The sequence below is a fragment of the Procambarus clarkii genome, chromosome 88 (assembly GCF_040958095.1).
Source record: "Procambarus clarkii isolate CNS0578487 chromosome 88, FALCON_Pclarkii_2.0, whole genome shotgun sequence".
Lineage (NCBI taxonomy): Eukaryota > Metazoa > Arthropoda > Malacostraca > Decapoda > Cambaridae > Procambarus > Procambarus clarkii.
Window position 1 is genome coordinate 12161051 of NC_091237.1, and position 24886 is coordinate 12185936.

General features: G+C 46.3%; 2 protein-coding genes across 2 annotated transcripts; both read left to right on the top strand.

The window, feature by feature from the left end:
• Nucleotides 1-13807: 13807 nt before the first annotated feature.
• Nucleotides 13808-18987, top strand: LOC138359041 (uncharacterized). The gene is made up of 2 exons (XM_069317732.1): nt 13808-17311; nt 18388-18987. Exons 1-2 carry the CDS (start codon nt 13808-13810, stop codon nt 18985-18987), a joined length of 4104 nt encoding a protein of 1367 aa, XP_069173833.1.
• A 642-nt stretch (nt 18988-19629) lies between these two features.
• Nucleotides 19630-20121, top strand: LOC138359042 (uncharacterized). The gene has a single exon (XM_069317733.1). The coding sequence runs from the start codon at nt 19630-19632 to the stop codon at nt 20119-20121; it is 492 nt and encodes a 163-aa protein (XP_069173834.1).
• The last annotated feature ends 4765 nt before the right edge of the window (nt 20122-24886 follow it).

Below are 24886 nucleotides of genomic sequence, written 5' to 3' on the forward strand. Positions count from 1 at the left end.
CTTAGAAAATATGTAACAAAGTTCATGCCACACACAGCTAATAATGATAATGGGTATATTCAAGGACTTGCAGCTTCTTAAGGAACATAATCATATGCAACTCAATTCATTTGCATACTGTAATTACATACCGTAATGCAACATGCAACAGGTAAATTAAATAACAAGTCAAGCTTGACTGATACAGACTGTTAAGCAGATTTGCATAGACAAGCCTATTGCAACAATTATCCAACAACCAATTAACATGGTAACGAGACCTCAAATATCATGTTGATATTTGAGGTCTTCAAATATCAAAAATAATAATAAAATAATCTTCGACAAAATATTAAAATAATTATCACTACAAGCCATACATATATTTCAAGTTTAGTGAGACGGAGGCTGTTAGGCAGGGCCTAATGGTGAAGAACACGTGGTAAACTACCTAAACTGCCTAGCTATACGAATTGGTCCTAAATGATGTAGTTGAGGAGGAACTAGCTGTGAGGTCAGTATGATGGAGGAGGAACCATTCCAGTACTCACCTGATGGTGCTTGCGGGGGTTGAGCTTGGGCTCTTTGGTCCCGCCACCCCCCACCAAAACCACCACCACAACCACCACCACCACTATCACCACCACCACCACTACCACAGCCACCACCCAACCTGTCCTCTTAAAAATAACGTCGCATTTGGCTGTTTACCCGTATGGCCAAAAGCGGACGTAATTTGAAAATAAAAAAAAATGAAAATAAATTTGAGATTTTTTTCAACAACAGTTAGTTAAGGGTCCTCTGATAGGTTAGGTGGGCAGGAAATTCTCATAAAGTTTCAAAACGCTATGAAAAACGTTAATGGAAAGTGTCCTCTCCTAACCTGTCCGAGTAAGCCGGGCGACTCAAACAGAAAACGGGACAGTACGTTACTTTTGTGAGTCGATTTCATTTCAAATTACGTTCACTTTTGGCCGTAGCGCCGCGCATACGAGCCAAAAGTGACGTTATTTTTAAGAGGACGGGTTGATCCACCACCACAATCACTATCACCACAACCAAAAGGACATTGTGTAAAGTGGTGAAAAGTGTGCCACCTGTGCCACTGGCCGCTCACCACACAGTTACGTCAACAAAACAAGTGAGTTAACAGCATTTGAAACAAAAAAACTATAGAAGAAAATGAATGTCAATGTGATGATTATTAAAGAAAATGGGTGGTTAAATGAATAACAAAAAGGAGGGGTAACAACAGGAAAGGGAAGTAAATACTGTAAAAATCACTCTGATAACTGACAAGAGTCATTAATGAGTCACTAAATCCAGTATTGCTCCTGCTAAGTGGTTTCAAGTGAACCTCACTTGCAGAAAAGTGGCGGCCGCCCCCTGAAGCCGCCACCACCACTGTCAAAGTCTTTTTAAGAGTATTGTAGGGGAATTAGGAACACTTATGACAGCATCTACCTTCCAGTGGTCTATCAGTGTCAATATACTGAAGGGACGAGTCGCTTTATAAAAGTAGTGGAAGCCATATTGAGCCGCTGTTGTCTTGCTAGAGTTTGGTAAGAACACTAAGGAGAGTGTTCGGAGCCGGTCGGCCGAGCGGACAGCACGCTGGGCTTGTGATCCTGTGGTCCCGGGTTCAATCCCGGGCGCCGGCGAGAAACAATGGGCAGAGTTTCTTTCACCCTATGCCCCTGATACCTAGCAGTAAATAGGTACCTGGGTGTTAGTCAGCTGTCACGGGCTGCTTCCTGGGGGTGGAGGCCTGGTCGAGGACCGGGCCGCGGGGACACTAAAGCCCCGAAATCATCTCAAGATAACCTCAAGAGTAAGATGGGATGGATACGGACCTGCCTAATGGGGTAAACTCAACGACCTGGAAAAGAAAATCAGGGAAGAAAAGCAAATGAGAAATGAAAGACCAGAAACTGGCACACACAGGAAGAAGCAAATCAGACAGCAGAGAGTAGCTCACAGAGAAACAATGGGGCTGATCAGCATAATGTAGCAACATAGTAGAGTGTCTTAGGGCAAGGAGGCACCCACATGACCGAGCAGGTGAGTGACATCATACCCTCCCCTCTTCCCCTATCAAGACACATGCACAAATACCCTCCTGAGGGAACACAACAGCTGCCCCGTTGTGATTTGTAACATAAAAGAAATGTACACAAATGCAGATGCAATTACCAACAAAGGAATAGTTACAGAAAAGAGTGGCAGAAGAACAACCACACATGATTGTGATAATGGAAACGAAACTGACAAGTGTTATAGGACATATAACCTTCAAACGAGGATATCAAGTAATAAGGAAAGATAGCGTGCACAGAGGGGCAGGTGGCGTAGCTCTGCTGCTAGAGCTACACAGCAGTTGTGAAGAAGTAAAAGTAGCAGAGAAATCCGTCCTCTAGCAAGAGTACATAATAGGCACAGCAACAATGGGAGGCATGAAGATAGTGGTAGCAATAATTTACAGTCCCACCAAGCAACTGAAGGCCTGGGGAAGAATACGACAAATACAGTGAGAATTGTCTAAAGGTGATGGAAAAAGCAGCTACAATGGCAAGGGGAACCAGAGCTAACAATTGTAATACTAAGGGACTTTAACCGTATGTAAAAGGAGGAATAATTAAGACATGAAAAGCAAAATTGATAGACCTAGTAGACACACACTTCTTAAGTCAGCATATTACAGAATAGTTAGAGCGAAACGATCTTTCAACACTTGACTTGCTGTTTACCTAAAACGAGGCAGATGTTGTGCAATAGAGTATGAGATGCCTCAAGGAGCTAGTGATCACTATGTTCAAGAGCATAGTGGAGCTGAAGGAACTGGTTACACAAAGGAACCAGTTGAAAACGATGAGAGATTACAGACATGCGAACTACACTTGGATGAGGAACATTCTGTGTAAAATCCAGCAGGAAACATACATGGAAGGGAAGACAGCGAAATAGATGATGGAACTCATTACTGGGAACTGAGCTAATGCGGCGTAACAGTTCAAATCACTTAAGAAAGACATGACAAGAATGGTAAAGTAAACTGATGCAATAGACAAAGAGAAGCTAAATAACAGGACAAAAAGTGCAGAGAACTAGGTACAGAGGACAATATACACACACACACGAAACAACCAGAAATGTATACGACCGAGTCAGGAGAGAAGCTGAGAGATAATTGGAAAATGACACGACTGTAAAGGCTATCATGTTTCAGTCAGTGAAGAAGAGGTGAAAAACCACCTGGTGGAACGCGATGGAACCAGACCTGACCATGGCGGCTGAAGCAGACGGCACAAGAACTTTGTCACCTTACCTAGCAGTAAAATAGGTACCTGGGTGTTAGTCAGCTGTCACGGCCTGCTTCCTGGGGGTGGAGGCCTGGTCGAGGACCGGGCCGCGGGGACACTAAAAAGCCCCGAAATCATCTCAAGATAACCTGTTATCTAAATTATTTAATAAATTGCTTGAGACAGGAAATCTTCCAGAAGAATGGACAGAGGAATAGTCCCAATATTAAAAAAGGGACAGCAAGAAGGAACAGAATTGCAGACCCGTGTCATTGACAAATGTAAAGTGATGGAGACAGTAATCAGGTTGAGAATGACGGAAGCGTATGGGGAGGTCCATCAGTGTCAGCATGGAGGTCAAAAAGTCAGCATGGTAACTCCATACTGAAAAAAAGGTCAGCATGGAGTTACAAAGAGAGAGTCATGCCTAATAAACATTATTGAATTTTACGACAGGATTTCTGCAATAAAATTGGAGAGAATAAAGACAAGATAGACTATATGTTCCTAGGCTGTCAAAAAGCAGTTGACACTGTGGAAAATAATCCACAACCTCTACTAAATATCTTAATGGAGTTTCCCAGAGTGGATTCCCTCTTCATGGGCGGCTCAGGACGACCCCCCTGACGAGTCCCAACCTGCGATATATTAACCAACGCTATGACTTAAAACTCATAGTATTAGTTATAATTGATCAAAGTTACCTTAGTTAATGCTACGGCATTTATTAAAACCAACAGACATATTGGTGAATAATCACTTAAACTAAATATATACACTTTCCCGCCTGGCGCTGGCGAGGGCGGCAGGGAGGGCAACCCGTTCTCACACTTTCGTATAGTCAATATTGACTTATTAAATACGTGCATATGTGACATACTAAACATACTAGTTTACTTTGAAAAGCTTCATAGAAAACACCGACCTTACCTAACCTTCTTAGTATGTTAAGATAAGCATCTTATTGCTTCGTAATTACAATTATTACTTAACCTATTAAGGTTAAATAATATAGGTATAGGTATAGGTTAAGTAATAATTGTAATTACGAAGCAATAAGATGCTTATCTTAACATACTAAGAAGGTTAGGTAAGGTCGGTGTTTTCTATGAAGCTTTTCAAGGTAAACTAGTATGTTTAGTATGTCACATATGCACGTATTTAATAAGTCAATATTGACTGTAAGAAAGTGCGAGAACGGGTTGGGGAGGGAGACGGCGTAGTGGAGCAGAGGATTAACAAGCCTCCACCCCCACGACCAGGGGGCCAGATTCACGAAGCAGTTACGCAAGCACTTACGAACCTGTACATCTTTTCTCAATCTTTGGCGGCTTTGTTTACAATTATTAAACAGTTAATGAGCTCCGAAGCACCAGGAGGCTGTTTATAATAATAACAACACTTGTTTGGCAAGTTTTCATGCTTGTAAACTGTTTAATAAATGTAACCAAAGCCGTCAAAGATTGAGGAAAGATGTACACGTTCGTAAGTGCTTGCGTAACTGCTTCGTGAATCTGGTTTGACTCACGAAGGAGTCAATGTAATGAGACATAACATTGTGCGTTATATCTCATCCTCTGGAACTGTTAGCTTTAATTCTTTTTTTCAGGACTAACAAAGGACGTTCAAGAGACTAATTGAATCAAGTGAAATGTGCTACAGTGCCGTCAATAATAATCAGTGCTGCAAATTGCACTAAATTGCGACAGCCGCCATATTGTCCCCTAACACCAACATATCTCGGTCATTACTAACTCAACTTGAATTGAAATAAGTTTATTGAGGTAAAACACACACAAAGGGATGAGGCAGCTCAAGCTATTCTCACCCCGTTCAGTACATCGTGTTAATACATACATAGACACACATCACAAGCAATAAACGTATTACCGAACATTCTGAGAGATAAACATATACATTTCCTCCTTTACACAAGTACATATATAGATGTTGACCAGACCACACACTAGAAGGTGAAGGGACGACGACGTTTCGACTTCAGAATGGTCCAGGACGGACCGAAACGTCGTCGTCCCTTCACCTTCTAGTGTGTGGTCTGGTCAACATAATTTAGCCACGTTATTGTGACTCATCGCCTGCACACATATATAGTTGGGTCGACTGCCACGCGTCAATCAGAGGCCTGTACCCTACCTAACAAGGATAGTTGTGTTAGTTTGAGTTATAAATTAACGTCAACTTATAGTCTATATGTCACAATGTTTCGACAGGTCTTCGGTCATACTATTAAGGGTTTTTATCTCAAAATAAGTGATTGAATCAATCTTTGTTATTATTTAACTGTGGAAATAGTAAATTTAATTAGAATTTGTTTTTAATGTTTACTTCATTTGTTTACTACAAAACTTCATTTGTTTACTACAAAACTTCATTTGTTTACTACAAAACTTCATTTGTTTACTACAAAACTTCATTTGTTTACTACAAAACTTCATTTGTTTACTACAAAACTTCATTTGTTTACTACAAAACTTCATTTGTTTACTACAAAACTTCATTTGTTTACTACAAAACTTCATTTGTTTACTACAAAACTTCATTTGTTTACAGTAATGATTGTAGTTTGTTGCTTATACTGAAAGAGTAATTACACAGTTATTTTAAATTAATCATTTTTCATTCTGAAGTTTCACAGATATTTATTTAATATACATATTGTTTTAAGAATTAACTCAGAGAATTAAGTTGAGGAATAAATCCCACACTGTTTCTCAAGAAAGACTGAGGTACAAGATGACGAAGCAGGCTGGGATAACACTGACCTGGGTGTACCTCACGGACAGAAAACATATAGTCACAGTCAGAGAGAATGTTTCAAGCTGCAGGAATGTAACAAGTCGGGTACCACAGGGCTCGATCCTGAGACCGCTGCTGTTCCAAGATTATGTGAAGGACCCACCCGAAGGAGTGAGCATGGATTACTGTCAATGTTTGCAGATGACACAGAGCTGATAAGGAATGTAAAAACAGAGGAGGATTGTAGAAAGTTACTGGAGGACACTGACAAACTCCAGGAGTGGTCAAACAAATGGTTCCTGGAATTCAGTCCCAACAAGTGTATGGTAATGAAGATGGGAAATGGAGAAAGAGGACACCAGGAGGCATCTACACCCTATGGGATGGCAACTATATGAATCGGAATAACAGAAAGATTTATGAGTGGATATAATTCCACCACCAACACCACATGCACACATAAACAGGATAACATCGGCAGCATATGCGACGCTGAATAATGTAAGAACATTATTTAGAAACCTAAATTATGACTCCTTCAAGGCACTCTACATAACATATGTTAGACCAGCGCTGGAATATGCAGCACCGGTAAGGAATCTACACCTTGTAAAGCATAAAACTAAAATGTTAAAAATCCAAAGGTTTGCAACAAGATTGGTGCCAGAGCTAAGAGGATTAAGCTACGAAGACAGGCAAATAGAACTAAATTTCACAACCTTAGAAGATAAAGAAACAGAGGGGATATGATCACAACATACAAGATGCCGAGGGGAATAGAAAAGGTGGACAACGTAGCCTCTTCAAATTGAGAGAAAGTAGAATAAGTCGACACAGGTGGATGCTGAAAACACACATGAGCCGAAGAAATGTAAAGAAGTACTCGTATCCTGTACGGATAGTCAACATGAGGAATGCATTGAGAGAAGAAGAAGTGGTAGGAGCCACCTCCATCCACAACCTGAAGGCATAGATTCGAAAAGTAATTTGAACGTCAGAATAATTAAATTGTAACTCAACAGGTTCAACAAGGCTGAAGACATTGAAAAACTACAAGCAGATGTCAACAAAGTTTTCGATTGGGCAGCAGAAAATAACATGATGTTTAACAGTGATAAATTTCAGGTACTCAGGTACGGTAAAAATGAGGACCTGAAACATAATACAGGATACAAAACACAATCGAATCTGCCCATAGTAGGAAAGCAGCATGTCAAGGATTTGGGAATAATAATGTCTGACGACCTAACGTTCAGGGAGCATAACCAAGCAAATATCGCGTCAGCCAGAAAAATGATCGGATGGATTACGAGAACTTTCAAATCCAGGGATCCCATCACAATGGTTGTACTCTTCAAGTCACTTGTGTTGTCTCGTCTCGATTACTGCTCAGTACTCACTTCCCCCTTCAGAGCAGGAGAGATTGCTGAAATAGAGGGAATACAGAGAACATATACGGCACGCATAGACGAGATAAAACACCTAAATTATTGGGATCGTCTCAAAGCTCTCCAAATGTACTCTCTAGAAAGGAGACGAGAGAGATACCAAATAATATACACGTGGAAAATACTGGAGGGTCAGGTCCCAAATCTACACAGTAAAATAACAACGTACTGGAGTGAACGATATGGAAGAAAATGCAAGATTGAACCAGTGAAGAGCAGAGGTGCCATAGGCACAATCAGAGAACACTGTATAAACATCTGAGGTCCGCGGCTGTTCAACGTCCTCCCAGCGACTATAAGAAATATTGCCGGACCAACCGTGGACATCTTCAAGAGGAAACTGGACGGTTTTCTAAGAGAAGTTCCGGATCAGCCGGGCTGTGGTGGGTACGTGGCCCTGCGGGCCGCTCCAAGCAACATCCTAGTGGACCAGACTCTCACAAGTCGAGCCTGGCCTCGGGCCGGGCTTGGAGAGTAGATGAACTCCCAGAACCCTATCAACCAGGTATCAACCAGGCTGGCAGGGGGAACATAGAGCTAGACCTTACTCCTACATTAACACTGTTAGGTAAGTACCTCCACAACCACCACCATAACCACCACCACCATTACCACCACCACCACCACCACCACCACCACAACCACAACCATCACCACCACCACCACCACCACCACCATCACCATCACCACCACAACCACAACCATCACCATCACCACCACCACCACCACCACAACCACCACCATAACCACCACCACCACCACCACCACCACCACCACCACCACAACCACAACCATCACCATCACCACCACCTTCAATGTTTAGTACATTTACACCTTCTTGCATTCTAAAGCAATCTTCTCAGTCTCATTTTTTAATACGAGGAGGGCATGTTGATGGTGATTGCCAGGCACCCTGTGCCTTGGTCTGGCACTCTGGCTCCGTGGTTCCCTTGTCTCTATATTCTGTACGCAATATTCTGTCGTTTCCCATCCAATGTTCTTATCTTTGCTTATGTCGTTTTGTGTGTCACAGCATTTCACTTGTTTTCGTGTGTATTCACCTAGTTGTATTCACCTAGTTGTGTTTGCGGGGGTTGAGCTTCGCTCTTTCGGCCCGCCTCTCAACTGTCAATCAACTGTTTACTAACTACACTAACTACATTTTTTTTTTCACACCACACACACACACACCAGGAAACAGCCCGTGACAGCTGACTAACTCCCAGGTACCTATTTACTGCTAGGTAACAGGGGCATTCAGGGTGAAAGAAACTTTGCCCATTTGTTTCTGCCTCGTGCGGGAATCGAACCCGCGCCACAGAATTACGAATCCTGCGCGCTATCCACCAGGCTACGAGGCCCCTTAACTATCCACCAGGCTACGAGGCCCCTGTGTGTGTGTGTGTGTGTGTGTGTGTGTGTGTGTGTGTGTGTGTGTGTGTGTATTCACCTATTTGTGCCTGCAGGGTCGAGCATTGGCTCTTGGATCCCGTCTTTCTACCAGCCAGTTGTTTAATGCAATGACTCCTGTCCTATCTCCCTATCATATCTACTTTTAAAATTATGAATAGAGTTTGCTTCCACAACCTGCCCCTATGGTTCATTCCATTTCCTACATATTCTTACGTTAAATGACAACTTTCTAACATCTCTATAACTCTTGCATCTGAGTTTCCAGCTTCCACCCATGTCCCCTCGTTCTGGTGATATTCAGAGTGAATACTTCGTCTATTTAACTGTCAATCCCCCCTAAGAATTTTGTCTTATATCCCCCCGCTCTAGATTTTAAGATTTCTAGATTATTCGATTAATTGTAGCTTAATAGTTTCTGTGTGTGGCTCAGTTTTGATTCCCCTTTTTAAGACTACATTTCAAATTTTCCGTAACATATATGGCTAATCTCCCTCCTCGTTTAATATATCTATGTTAAATAGTTTAAATCCGTTTTTTATATTCAGCTAATAGTTTTGTGTTCCACTTTCATCCATATTTTTTTCAAGCGTCGTCAGGTTCAGTTCCTTCAGTCGCTCTTCATACGGAATCCCTCACAATTTTTTAAATGAGCCTCGTCGCAAACTTCTGAACTTTTCCGGCACATGTTGTATACACGTACTGTGTTATACTGCCTTAACTGATGTTCCGTTACCCAAGTGACGAAAAATAATAGTCTAAGCTGCACGACTAAACCATTTCTGTTATTAAATGTCATCAAAGAAAATGGGAGACGCGGTTTACGACGGGAAGGGGGGGAGGAGGAGTACTAACCACATTGCAATTGCAATAATAGGGAAGCGAGGCACAGTGGGTGGAGGGCTGTAAACCCAAGTCTGCTAACGACTCTTCCTTTGTTGTTCAGCGATATAATGTATGACCCTTGTCCAACGACCAGTTGAGATAAGCAATATGGATGCAATTTGCGTTAGGTTTAAGCCTCGTTGATTCGCTTAACCCCCCCTTACTCCTCTCAATCTCTGAGAGAGAGACATCTGCGCATCCCACCTCTCTCATAGTACATCCACACTCACTATCCCACCGTCCCATTCTACCCTCTTCCACGACCACACCACTCTGCCCCCTCACCTGAGAGAGGGGTAAGCTGCCCATTGTGGAGAGCACATCTGGCGCCAGATTCACGAAAGCACTTACGCAAATACTTACGAGCGTGTACATCTTTCCTCAATCTTTGACGGCTTTGGTTACATTTATTAAACATTTAACAAGCATGAAAACTTCCCAATCAACTGTTGTTATTGTTATAAACAGCCTCCTGGTGCTTCGGAGCTCACTAACTATTTAATAATTGTAAACAAAGCCGCCAAAGATTGAGAAAAGATGTACAGGTTCGTAAGTACTTGCGTAAGTACGTTCGTGAATCTGGCCCCTGGTCTCCTCCAGCGACCATATTTGTCAGCTGACTTCCATTCTCTTACATCTACGTCTTGTTAGGACGTATTCCGAACGTAGGTTAGGAAACGAGGGAATGTTAGAGGACTGAACGTCTTGTGTTATAAACGCCGTCATCTGGCTGAACTAAAAGATGTGCCCAAGGTGTGGGGGGGGGGGATATTTGTGGTGGTTGGGCACGTACAAAGCATTAATGATGCCAATATTTCTTGGGTGTTAAATGACTTGGGTAAAGAGACAGGTGGGGCCAAGACAGTTGGGCCAAGACAGGTGGGGCCAAGACAGGTAGGGCCAAGACAGCTGGGGCCAAGACAGCTGGGGCCAAGACAGGTGGGGCCAAGACAGGTGGGGCCAAGACAGGTGGGGCCAAGACAGGTAGGGCCAAGACAGCTGGAGCCAAGACAGCTGGGGCCAAGACAGCTGGAGCCAAGACAGCTGGGGCCAAGACAGCTGGGGCCAAGACAGCTGGAACAAAGACAGCTGGGGCCAAGACAGCTGGAGCCAAGACAGGTGGAGCCAAGACAGGTGGGGCCAAGACAGGTGGGGCCAAGACAGGTGGGGCGAAGACAGCTGGAGCCAAGACAGCTGGAGCCAAGACAGGTGGGGCGAAGACAGCTGGAGCCAAGACAGGTGGGGCCAAGACAGGTGGGGCGAAGACAGCTGGAGCCAAGACAGCTGGAGCCAAGACAGGTGGGGCGAAGACAGCTGGAGCCAAGACAGCTGGAGCCAAGACAGGTGGAGCCAAGACAGGTGGGGCCAAGACAGGTGGGGCGAAGACAGCTGGAGCCAAGACAGGTGCGGCCAAGACAGCTGGGGCCAAGACAGCTTGTTACGGACCCTGATCCAGCGTCCAATCTCTAAACAGTGACGGCCGCGCCATCTGTGGGTCAGCTCCCGAAACCCCCTCCAAACCGACGACGTGTACTAGCTACGAGGGCCAGTTTCCAGCCCCGTTCAGCGCTCAACGCCGCCGCCGCTGACCTCTGGTGAGGTGGTGCTCAGACTACAACGCCGTCTATGGAGTGGATATGTCGGGCGTTTGTGTCTGAGCCTGTAAGTGTGGTGTTTTAGTGTCCCTGTTATTGATGACGTGTCTGCTTACAGAGCCGACCTGGGACCACTGTGTTGAAGGTGAAGTGAGTCTACCCGAGGCAGCCAGTCTCCATACAGTGAAGTTTGCTGCAGCTGTCGTGACGTCGTCCCCCCGGAAGAACACTGTGGTGTGTTAAGCCTGCCAGTGGAGTGGCAGTGGAAGGATTTACCCGGGACCGACGGTTGGAGACGATAATCCACTGGGGTATTGAGGACAGGAGGGTGATTAATGATATCACACGAGACTCCTGTCTAGGGCGTACCCCTTTTATCGTTCGTGGAGTGGCCGTACCAGCCTTGGTGGCTCAGTACCTGCCAGCAGACCTGCTGGACGTGTGGTTGACGGCCTCCACGACGGTGCCCCCAGTGGACCTGTGTTGTGGCTGACCTGTGGCCAGGGTAGGCTCGGCGTTCTCAGAGGACACGTCTTGAGGCCACGAAGAAAGCACCGCGGACTCAGCACCTAGCTTCGAGGATCCATAGTCTCCAGCAGAAGACTACAGTGTTGATCCCCTTTGTAAAGTGTTAATACCCCTCCCCCTTGTGTACGTTTTACTTTTATATATTTAAATGGTGATGGTGGACATTATATAATATTAAGTTCTTAACTTTCTTTCCCTACTCCCTTTTAAGTTACTTGCGTCACGGATCTCATCCCTTGATAGCCACTACTGGCTTGGGAACGGATACCTATATCTTCCTCTAACAACATCAGAGCAAGAACCCCGTTGCGTCCCGAGAGGGCCGTAACATAATTGGCATCCCCAGCGGGATCCGTCCCCTTGTTAAGTATGTTTGACAGGGGTGGTGAAGTGGCGTAATCCCTGTATATAATTCCCCCTGTGTGACGATTGTGACGTTATACGTCCTGTGAGGTGCTCAGAGTGACTAAGTGCGATATTGTGCAGTGCGGTGCTCGCTGTGATTAAGCGATTAAGTGCAATATTGACTAGTGCGGTGCTCAGTGATTTAGTGCAATATTGTAGAGCGAAGTGTTCGCTTGGATTCAGTGCAATATTGGGTAGTGCGGTGCCCGAAGTGATTACGTGCAATATTGGCAAGTGCAGTGTTTGGTGCGATAAAGTGCAATATTGGCGTAGAACAGTGCTCGGTGTGTTAAGTGCTAACGTGTAAGCAGTGTGTTAAGCGCAAAGTGTTCCATCTGTGACAATGGCAGACAAAGCTACCATCGATGATCTGGACGAGGTTCAGGCTTTTCTGAACAGAGAGGATTGTCTTGCCAGATTGAAATATTTGAGCAAACCAGAGCTTGTACTAGTGAGCGCCTACCTGGAGATCAAGATCCGTGCCAGTGATTCCCGTGTGGAGATCTTGTCCAAGGTACACCGGCACCTGAAGGCAGAAGAGAAACAGGAAGGCGAGACTCCTAGTACAAAGGAAAGTGCAGACATAGCTTCCACGGAAAAGGAAGATAAGGGCAGCGACGTTGACAGTGATGCAGGCGAGCTTAATATCAGCTTCCTAACAGTCAAGATGCGTGCCCTAGAGATCAATCGGGAAATAGAATGGAAGAAATTAGAAATGGAACGAGAGAGACAAGATAAAGAATTGGAGATGAGACGTTTAGAATTAGAACGAGAAAGAGAAAGAGAAGAACGAGAAAGAGAAGAGAGACGAGAGAGAGAAGAACGAGAACGAGAGAGAGAAGAACGAGAAAGAGAAGAGAAACGAGAGAGAGAAGAACGAGAAAGAGAAGAGAGACGAGAGAGAGAAGAACGAGAACGAGAGAGAGAAGAACGAGAGCGAGAGAGGGAGGAAAGAGAGAGACAACATGAACTAGAAGTGTTGCGATTAGGCGGTGGTCGGAGGCAAACAACGGACACCAGTAGCTTCGATCCGGTACGCAACATCAAAATGGTCCCCAAATTCCATGAGAAGGAAGTGTCAAAGTTCTTTGCAGCCTTCGAGAAAGTCGCTGCCTCTTTGGAGTGGCCAAGGGAGAATTGGGCCATCATGATACAGTCGGTCTTGACTGGGAAGGCCCAAATCGCCTACTCTACGTTATCCCTTGACGACTCCAGCGATTATGACAAGGTGAAGAAGGTTGTGCTAATGGCGTACCAATTGGTACCTGAGGCGTATAGGCAAAAGTTCAGAAACCTGAAGAAGACCTCAGAGCACACTTTCACAGAGTTCGCCACGATCAAGGAGCGACTTTTTCAAGAATGGTGTACCTCTCGGAAGGTGGAGACCAAGGAAGACCTCGAGCAGCTGATTCTGCTGGAGGACTTCAAGGATTGTTTGACTGGAGACTTGAAGACGTACCTAGAGGAACAGCAGGTAGAGACCTTGAGTGCAGCAGCCACAATGGCTGAGGAATACATCCTGACTCATAGGCCATCTGCTAGGTACGTCCCGAAGACCTATTCAAGATATCCAGCCAAACATAAACCGGAAGATAGAACTGCCCCTCGTAGTGCCGCCAAGTCAACCTCGGATAGTCCCCGGAGGTTTAGTCCGAAGAGAGATGTATTGTGTTGGACCTGCGGTAAGAGAGGACATATTGCTGCGAAGTGTCGTAGCAGTTCAGGTAATAATCCCCGTAGGGAAGTCATGCTGATGAACAGTATAGTACCACCGACATCCACCCAAGAGAAGAGGAAAGGATTGTTCGCCCCATATACCTCCCAAGGATATGTAGCCAGTGGCCTTGCAAGTACGCCTGTGGTAATACTTAGAGACAGTGGAGCGGCCCAGTCTCTAATTCTGGAAACATCATTACCCGAAGGTATATCGGCGGATGAGATGCAGAAGGTAATCCTGGGTGGATTCCCTTCAACCTTGTACGTTGCCCCATTGGTACAAGTACATCTAGACTCTCAGCACTTCAAAGGTGAGTGTCGGTTGGCCGTAGTGGATAGTCTTCCCATAGAGGGAATTGACGTAATATTAGCCAATGACTTAGCCCTAGGATTGTTACCCAACTGTCCCCTGGTAGTGGATATTCCAGGACGTGAAGAGACCAGTCCCATCGCAGCAGTGCAAACCAGGTCTCAGGCGCACCTCCATGCACCACTAGATCTAAACACTTTGTTTGACTCTCCTCCTATCCCGCAGGTTACAAGTAGCCATACACCAGTCCCACCAGTCCAGATGCCGGTTCCCGAACGCTGGACTCGAGCCCAGCTGATAGAGGAACAGAAGAAGGACCCTCAGGTACGGAAGTTGGCCGACACCGTAGACTCTCCTACGAAAGGAGGGGATCTATATGTGTGGTCAAGTGGTGTACTGTGTCGCCGGCATCCTCCGAAATACCCCCAGTCAAGGGCGGTAGGTGATCAGATAGTCGTCCCAGCCGTGTTCAGATCTAAGCTGTTAGAAACAGCCCATGCTAATAGATTTGCTGGACATGGTGGGATCTCTAAGACTTTCCACCGCCTAGCCAAAGGTTTCTACTGGCCGCATATGAAGGAGGACGTACGTCATTTCTGCAAGACCTGCCATGCCTGCCAAGTGGCCGGAAAAGCAAACCAGCCTGTCCCCAAAGCCCCTTTATACCCCATTCCATCAATAGGTGAGCCCTTCGAACACCTCATCTTGGATATAGTAGGCCCTCTTCCACCTGCTACCTCAGGGGTGAAGTATTTGCTAACAATACTAGATCGGGTTAGTAGGTACCCAGAAGCGATCCCCCTTAAAACCATCACAGCTAAGGTTTTGGTGAAACAACTGCTCTGGTTCATCTCGCGATACGGTCTTCCCAAGACCATTCAGACGGACCAGGGGTCTAATTTCATGTCCCATTTGTTTCGCCAACAGATCGCCGACCTGGGAATTCGACAGGTTACCTCTAGTGCCTACCATCCCGAGTCTCAAGGAGCTTTGGAACGTTTTCACCAGACGTTGAAGGGCATGCTTCGGAAGTTTTGCTACGACAGGCAGAATAAGTGGGTTGAAGAACTGCCCTACCTCCTATTTGTGGTAAGATCAGTGCCCAATGAATCCCTAGGAATCTCCCCATTCGAGATGATCTTTGGTCACTCAGTAAGAGGTCCCTTAGAGGTGGCACGAGACCATTGGCTGGACGCAGAAACCAACGAGGATATTGTGGACTGGTTGTCTACCAATAAAGGACGGCTGTTCTCAGCCTGGGAGATGGCTACAAGGACCTTAGAAAGTACACAAAGAACTATCAAGAGCAGGTATGATAGGAGAACCAAGCAGAGGGAGTTCAAAGTAGGAGATCTGGTTTTAGTATGTACTCCTACAATAACTGGGAGCTTGAGCGCCAGATTCGTAGGTCCCTACCCGGTTGTAAAGAAGGTTACTAACCTCAATTACCTTCTTAGTACTCCAGACCGCCGTAAGAAAGAAACTCTGGTTCATGTTAATATGATCAAGAAATACGAGGGGCGGGATACACTCCCCGTAACCTTAGTGACCACTAATGACGACATTGAGGAGGAAGAGGTGTTGACTAACTCAGACATTCTGTTAAACTTGCAGGCAAAGTTGACACACGTGGCCGAAGGACATCAATCATCATTGCTGCAGATGATCCGGCAATACAAGCCTATCTTCGACGATGTTCCAGGGTTAACATCTGTCTTGAGGCATGATGTCGAGCTGGAGGAAGGAGTCCGACCTATAAAGCAACATCCGTACCGTCTCAACCCACTGAAGAAACGAGTAGTGAAAGAGGAGGTAGATTATATGCTGAAACACCATCTAATAGCCCCGAGCTCGAGCCCATGGTCATCCCCAATACTACTAGTGCCCAAACCTGGTAAGAAATACCGTCTTTGTATTGATTATCGCCAGGTGAATAAGGTCACAGTAGCAGATACTTACCCTCTCCCCAGAGTAGAGGAATGTCTGGATGCCATAGGTAGAGCCCGGTACCTGACGAAATTTGATCTGTTCAAAGGCTATTGGCAAGTTCCCCTCACGGAAAAGGCCAAACCCATATCAGCATTTGTGACTCCCGATGGACTGTTTGAATGTCAGGTGATGCCATTCGGGATGAAAAACGCAGCCTCCACTTTCCAGAGACTGATGGGTACTGTGTTGCGTGACGTGGAAAACACCTTAGTCTACATCGATGATGTATTAATATATGATGTAGATTGGCAGGATCATCTGCGTCACATAGAGGATTTCTTCAAGGCCATGCTCCAGTCAGGATTGGTGGTCAATCTGCATAAATCGGAGTTTGCCAGAACCTCTGTCGACTTCCTAGGTCATAAAGTTGGAGGAGGATGGATTGCGCCGAAGGCCAGCAAGATCGAGGCAATAGTCCAGTATCCTACGCCAGCTACCAGGAAGGACATCTTGCGTTTCCTTGGTATGGCTGGGTTTTATCGTAAGTTTGTCCCTAATTTTTCCTCCATCGCCGTCCCCCTGACCAATCTATTGAAGAAAGGGGTAAAGTTAATATGGAATGAGAATTGCCAGGAGGCATTCGAGAGTCTCAAAGCAATTCTGATCTCTGCGCCAATCCTCAGGTCCCCGAGCTTTGAGGATAGATTCATCCTGACGGTCGACGCCTCTGACTATGGCCTGGGCTCCGTTTTATCCCAGACGGACGAGAAGGGGGTGGAACACCCGTTGGCCTATCATTCTAAGAAGTTCACCCCCAGCCAGCTTAATTACTCGGTCATAGAAAAGGAAACGTTGGCCTTAATTAATTCCGTCCAGCACTTCGAGGTATATTTAACAAGCAATGGCCATCCTATATTAGTACGGACCGACCATAACCCTCTGAAGTTCCTGGCTCAATTTAAGCAAAAGAACCTCAGGCTCACCAGATGGAGTCTACATTTGCAGCAATATCCCCTCCAGATTGAACACATAAAAGGGGTGGACAACGTGGTAGCTGACGCATTATCTCGTATCTAGATCCACGTACTAATTTGGTTTGTCTTCTCTTTTTATAGGAACCCAAACCAAATTCTTTTGGTGGGGAGGTGTTACGGACCCTGATCCAGCGTCCAATCTCTAAACAGTGACGGCCGCGCCATCTGTGGGTCAGCTCCCGAAACCCCCTCCAAACCGACGACGTGTACTAGCTACGAGGGCCAGTTTCCAGCCCCGTTCAGCGCTCAACGCCGCCGCCGCTGACCTCTGGTGAGGTGGTGCTCAGACTACAACGCCGTCTATGGAGTGGATATGTCGGGCGTTTGTGTCTGAGCCTGTAAGTGTGGTGTTTTAGTGTCCCTGTTATTGATGACGTGTCTGCTTACAGAGCCGACCTGGGACCACTGTGTTGAAGGTGAAGTGAGTCTACCCGAGGCAGCCAGTCTCCATACAGTGAAGTTTGCTGCAGCTGTCGTGACGTCGTCCCCCCGGAAGAACACTGTGGTGTGTTAAGCCTGCCAGTGGAGTGGCAGTGGAAGGATTTACCCGGGACCGACGGTTGGAGACGATAATCCACTGGGGTATTGAGGACAGGAGGGTGATTAATGATATCACACGAGACTCCTGTCTAGGGCGTACCCCTTTTATCGTTCGTGGAGTGGCCGTACCAGCCTTGGTGGCTCAGTACCTGCCAGCAGACCTGCTGGACGTGTGGTTGACGGCCTCCACGACGGTGCCCCCAGTGGACCTGTGTTGTGGCTGACCTGTGGCCAGGGTAGGCTCGGCGTTCTCAGAGGACACGTCTTGAGGCCACGAAGAAAGCACCGCGGACTCAGCACCTAGCTTCGAGGATCCATAGTCTCCAGCAGAAGACTACAGTGTTGATCCCCTTTGTAAAGTGTTAATACCCCTCCCCCTTGTGTACGTTTTACTTTTATATATTTAAATGGTGATGGTGGACATTATATAATATTAAGTTCTTAACTTTCTTTCCCTACTCCCTTTTAAGTTACTTGCGTCACGGATCTCATCCCTTGATAGCCACTACTGGCTTGGGAACGGATACCTATATCTTCCTCTAACAACATCAGAGCAAGAACCCCGTTGCGTCCCGAGAGGGCCGTAACACAGCTGGAGCCAAGACAGGTGGGGCGAAGACAGCTGGAGCCAAGACAGGTGGGGCCAAGACAGCTGGGGCCAAGACAGCTGGGGCCAAGACAGCTGGGGCCAAGACAGCTGGAGCCAAGACAGCTGGAGCCAAGACAGCTGGAGCCAAGACAGCTGGAGCCAAGACAGGTGGGGCGAAGACAGCTGGAGCCAAGACAGCTGGAGCCAAGACAGGTGGGGCCAAGACAGCTGGGGCCAAGACAGCTGGGGCCAAGACAGCTGGGGCCAAGACAGCTGGGGCCAAGACAGCTGGAGCCAAGACAGCTGGAGCCAAGACAGCTGGAGCCAAGACAGCTGGAGCCAAGACAGCTGGAGCCAAGACAGCTGGAGCCAAGACAGGTGGGGCGAAGACAGCTGGAGCCAAGACAGCTGGGGCCAAGACAGGTGGAACCAAGACAGCTGGAGCCAAGACAGGTGGGGCCAAGACAGGTGGAGCCAAGACAGGTGGAGCCAAGACAGGTGGCAATATAAACAAAATTGTGTCACAACGTATAAGGAAAAAATATAAATTGGTTCAAATATAAAGTGAGAGAGTGGAGGCTAGCCAGGCGGCGGCCATTGCCAGCCACGATGGAGCGGGAATCATATCTCTTACGTGATTTGAATCTCTATGTGGTATCCAGACTCCTTTTGATTCTCTGTCTGTCTCTGTCTCTGTTGCTGTCTGTCTGTCTCTCTCTCTCTCTGTCTCTGTGTGTCTCTGTGTGTCTCTGTCTCTGTCTCTGTCTCTCTCTCTCTCTCTCTCTCTCTCTCTCTCTCTCTCTCTCTCTCTCTCTCTCTCTCTCTCTCTCTCTCTCTCTCTCTCTCTCTCTCTCTCTCTCTCTCTCTCTCTCTCTCTCTCTCTCTCTCTCTCTCTCTCTCTCGTTGGCCCGTCCTTCCTCAGGTTTACCAACGTCAATAAACTGTCGTGCTAAAGTGCCCTTATCCTAACCTACCAGAGGACCCAAAACAGAAAACGGGACAGTATGTCAATTTCGCGAGCCGCTTCCATTTTCTTAGTACGACAATATTTGGCCTTAGTTAGAAAGGAAGGGAACTATCAGGGGAAACCAAGCCATTACGACTATAGAGCACATGGAAGGGGTCAGGATACGGATTTGGGATGGGACGGGGGGAAGGAATGGTGCCCAACCACTTGGATGATCGGGGATTGAACGCCGTCCTGCATGAAGCGAGACCGTCGCTCTACCGTCCAGCTCGGCCCCACACCATGTATGCCCACGCCCCACACCGTGTATGCCCACGCCCCACACCATGTATGCCCACGCCCCACACCGTGTATATCCACGCCCCACACCATGTATGCCCACGCCCCACACCATGTATGCCCACGCCCCACACCATGTATGCCCACGCCCCACACCGTGTATGCCCACGCCCCACACCATGGATATCCACGCCCCGCACCATGTATGCCCACGCCCCACACCATGTATGCCCACGCCCCACACCATGTATGCCCACGCCCCACACCATGTATGCCCACGCCCCACACCGTGTATGCCCACGCCCCACACCATGGATATCCACGCCCCGCACCATGTATGCCCACGCCCACACCATGTATCTCCACGCCCACACCATGTATGCCCACGCCCCACACCGTGTATGCCCACGCCCACACCGTGTATGCCCACGCCCCACACCATCAACTCTAACACTGACCTCACAATACTGAAGACAGAACACCACGACCCAGAATTACACCGCAAATTCCCAGACGGACAAATGCAATTCTAGGAAAAGAACGATAAGATCCTGATGTGCTTAATCTTTATCAGTCAATCAACAATTCCAGCCCCGCTCCTGTGCCAGATAAGTCCACTACGGGCTCACCATAGCCCGTGCTACATGCAACTTTTTGTTCCGAGTAGCTGAATCTAAAACAAAACATAATGGGTGTGGGGGAGAAGGGATAGGTGAGAAGGGTGAGAGGAAAATAGGTATGATGTGGGGAAGAGAGAGAGAGAGAGAGAGAGAGAGAGAGAGAGAGAGAGAGAGAGAGAGAGAGAGAGAGAGAGAGAGAGAGAGAGAGAGAGAGAGAAAAAAAAAGAGAGAGAGAGAGAGAGAATGAGAGAGAGAGAGAGAGAGAGAGAGAGAGAGAGAGAGAGAGAGAGAGAGAGAGAGAGAGAGAGAGAGAGAATGAGAGAGAGAGAGAGAGAGAATGAGAGAGAGAGAGAGAGAGAGAGAGAGAGAGAGAGAGAGAGAGAGAGAGAGAGAGAGAGAGAGAGAGAGAGAGAGAGAGAGAGAGAGAGAGAGAGAGAGGCAAGAGGGAGGATTATCTGAAAACTAACTAAATGGGGGATACATGTTGTTATTATTTTTATTATGAATATCAATAAGACAGAAAAGGTAATCATTCTTAGAGAATATATCAGGGTCTTGGTGATACATATGGGATGTATACGAGACTTGGTGATACATATGGGATGTATACAAGACTTGGTGATACATATGGGATGTATACAAGACTTGGTGATACATATGGAATGTATACGAGACTTGGTGATACATATGGGATGTATACGAGACTTGGTGATACATATGGAATGTATACGAGACTTGGTGATACATATGGGATGTATACAAGACTTGGTGATACATATGGAATGTATACGAGACTTGGTGATACATATGAAATGTATACGAGACTTGGTGATACATATGAAATGTATACGAGACTTGGTGATACATGTATGAGTTGAGAGGCAACAATGTGTCTGGTGGAAGTGGTGGTAGTTGTGTGGATGGCTCCTCTCCTATTACTTTCTTTCACTTTAAAGAGCCTGTCCTTGTATCTCAGTACATCCCTCAGTATCTTGTATGTTGCGATCATATCCCCTCCTGTTACTTCTCCTCACCTGAGTTATACGGGTCTAGTTCCCTTGACCCTATCTTCATAGCTTAGTCCTCTCGACTCTGGTTCTTATATTGTTGCCTATATTTATACTTGTAAAATTTGGGTTTAATGCTTCACAAAGTGGAGATCAACAATATCGGTGTTGCATGTTGAATTATTGCTCTAACAAAGGCTGAGTAGATTGCCTTGAACGAGTCTTGTTTTAGGTTTATAAATGGCGTTGTAGTGTTAGCCAGCGTCGTATGTGCCGCCGATGTTAGCCAGGTTATGTGTGGCTCTGGGGAGAGAGAGATAGAGACAGAGACAGAGAGAGACAGAGAGAGAGAGACAGACAGAGAGAGAGAGACAGAGAAAGAGAGAGACAGAGACAGAGAGAGAGAGAGAGAGAGAGAGAGAGAGAGAGAGAGAGAGAGAGAGAGAGAGAGAGAGAGAGAGAGAGAGAGAGAGAGACAGAGAAAGAGAGAGACAGAGACAGAGAGAAAGAGAGAAAGAGAGAGAGAGAGAGAGAGAGAGAGAGAGAGAGAGAGAGAGAGAGAGAGAGAGAGAGAGAGAGAGAGAGAGAGAGAGAGAGAGAGAGAGAGAGAGAGATGGAAGTATATCCACGTCCAAATCTTTTTCCTCTCTCCCACTCTTGCAGTTGTCTTCTCCTTAGTGTGTAGAGATCTTCTATTCTCCTCTCTCCCTTTCCCATCTTTGTTACCTTACACTTGTTAGGATTTGATTCTAGCAACTATACATGCTTCCCCACTCCTGTAGTTTGTCAAGGTCATCCTGTAACCTTCTGTAACCTGCTGCAGTCCGCTTGGGATTTGACCTGCCTCACTAGCTTTGTGTCGTCTGCCAGACATTGACCTGTACTCCCTCGCTCAGGTTGGTGACAAGTGAGGAACAGTTGAGGTCCCAGGACCGACCCTTGAGGAACTCCACTTGTCCCCTTCCTCCAACACAAAGCCTCATCTCTCACTATGACTCTCTGTTTTCTGTCCTTCGGGTAGTATCTTAGTTGAGTGTCTTCTCGGTTATACCTGAGTGCTTCTCCATCTTGAACGTCGTCCTATGATGAAGAGTATCAAATGCTTTTTGACACAATTACAAAGTGTTGATTGACATCTTTAGAAATCGGAGTTTACTTAATTCCTGGACTGTGTTTAGAGCAAAAATAAACTTACTGGTTCATCAGTAGGCTTTTTTGGTGTCCTTAATAACTCTTCAGAGATTGATAGGCCTTAAGGTCTCAGTAATATTTAATAATTTTCCGTTTATCGTCTAGTGGCCTAAATGCCTTAAATTTGTTTAAATTAATTATGATTTCCAAGTAAAAAAGTTTATAAACTTTGTACAAAATCACGCAGAAATACGTTTTTTAATACTCCCCGTGCCGTTAGGAAAAGTAAATTAAAAAAGTATGTAAAGTTAATTACATAAATAATATACACCAGGAGTCGCCACTCTCATTTCTAGCCATTTTTCCTTCCTCTAATTAACGCTGTTTAAACAATGTTTTTCCTAGAATATTTTGCCTGCTGTGTTTTTATTACCCATGTTTTCATTATCGGCTGTGTTTGTTTCCTGTTTTTTTTCCGTGGGGGGGGGGGGGGGGAGTGTTCTGTGAGGAGCTATGTACATTTGTAATTATGTATATATGTAATTGTTGGCGTTCATGTGCATTTCTGTTCTTTCTGCGGGTCTCATTCTTGGTTTGTAGCTTGCTTATGTGTACATTTTGTACACATACACATACACGGTGTGGGGCGTGGACATACACGGTGTGGGGCGTGGACATACATGGTGTGGGGCGTGGACATACATGGTGTGGGGCGTGGACATACATGGTGTGGGGCGTGGGCATACATGGTGTGGGGCGTGGACATACACGGTGTGGGGCGTGGGCATACATGGTGTGGGGCGTGGACATACATGGTGTGGGGCGTGGGCATACATGGTGTGGGGCGTGGACATACATGGTGTGGGGCGTGGACATACATGGTGTGGGGCGTGGGCATACATGGTGTGGGGCGTGGACATACATGGTGTGGGGCGTGGACATACATGGTGTGGGGCGTGGACATACACGGTGTGGGGCGTGGACATACATGGTGTGGGGCGTGGACATACATGGTGTGGGGCGTGGACATACACGGTGTGGGGCAGGGCTGGACGGTAGAGCGACGGTCTTAAGTACTCATCTATTTGTACTCACTTATTTGCTCCTGCAGGATCGAGCGTTGACTCTTGGATCCCGCCTTTCGAGCATCGGTTGTTTACAGCAATGACTCCTGTCCCATTTCCCTATCATATCTAGTTTTAAAATTATGAATAGTATTTGCTTCCACAACCTGTTCCCCAAGTGCATTCCATTTTTCCACTACTCTCACGTTAAAAGAAAACTTCCTAACATCTCTGTGACTCATCTGAGTTCCCAGCTTCCACCCATGTCCCTTCGTTCTGTTACTATTTCGTGTGAACATTTCGTCTCTGTCCACTCTGTCAATCCCCTTGAGTATTTTATACGTTCCTATCATATCCCCATCTCCCTTTTTTTCTAGTGTCGCAATTCTCACTTTCTTTAGGCGCTCTTCATACCCCATCCCTCGTAACTCTGGGACGAGTCTCGTTGCAAACCTCTGAACCTTTTCCAGTTTCCTTATATGCTTCTTCAGATGGGGACTCCATGATGGCGCGGCATACTTTAAGACTGACTTCACATAGGCAGTGTAAAGCGCCCTAAATGCCTCCTTACTTAGGTTTCTGAATGATGTTCTAACTTTTGCCAGTGTAGAGTACGCTGCTGTCATTATCCTATTAATGTGCCTCAGGAGATAGATTAGGTGTTACGTCCACCCCCAGGTCTGTTTCTCGAGGTAAGCAGTTCCCCTTCATTGTGTACTGTCCCTTGGGTCTCCTGTCACCTAATCCAATTTCCATAACTTTATATTTGCTCGTGTTGAACTCCAGTAGCCATTTCTCTGACCATCTCTGCAACCTGTTCAGGTCCTCTTGGAGGATCCTGCAATCCTCATCTGTCACAACTCTTCTCATCAACTTTGCGTCATCCGCAAACATCGACATGTAGGACTCTACTCCTGTAAACATGTCGTTAACATATATAAGAAATAGAACTGGTTCCAGCACCTATGTGGGGAATTGCGTGCGTGTGTGTGTGTGTGTGTGTGTGTGTGTGTGTGTGTGTGTGTGTGTGTGTGTGTGTGTGTGTGTGTGTGTGTGTGTATGTGTGTGTGTGTGGAACCATGTTCTGGGTGAACAGCGTGATGGGTAGAGATGGTGGAAGCGCTGTGGTATTTTTTTTCTCTCTCTCTCTCTCTCTCTCTCTCTCTCTCTCTCTCTCTCTCTCTCTCTCTCTCTCTCTCTCTCTCTCTCTCTCTCTCTCTCTCTCTCTCTCTCTCTCTCTCTCTCTCTCTCTCTCCCTCCCTCCCTCCCTCCCTCTCTCTCTCAAAAAAAAAAATATAACACCGTTGCGAGAATTATGTGTAAAACGCCTTCATTTACTGTACAATTTACATGAAAGTAATTATGTTATATTTTTACCGGTGTTTAGCAGATAA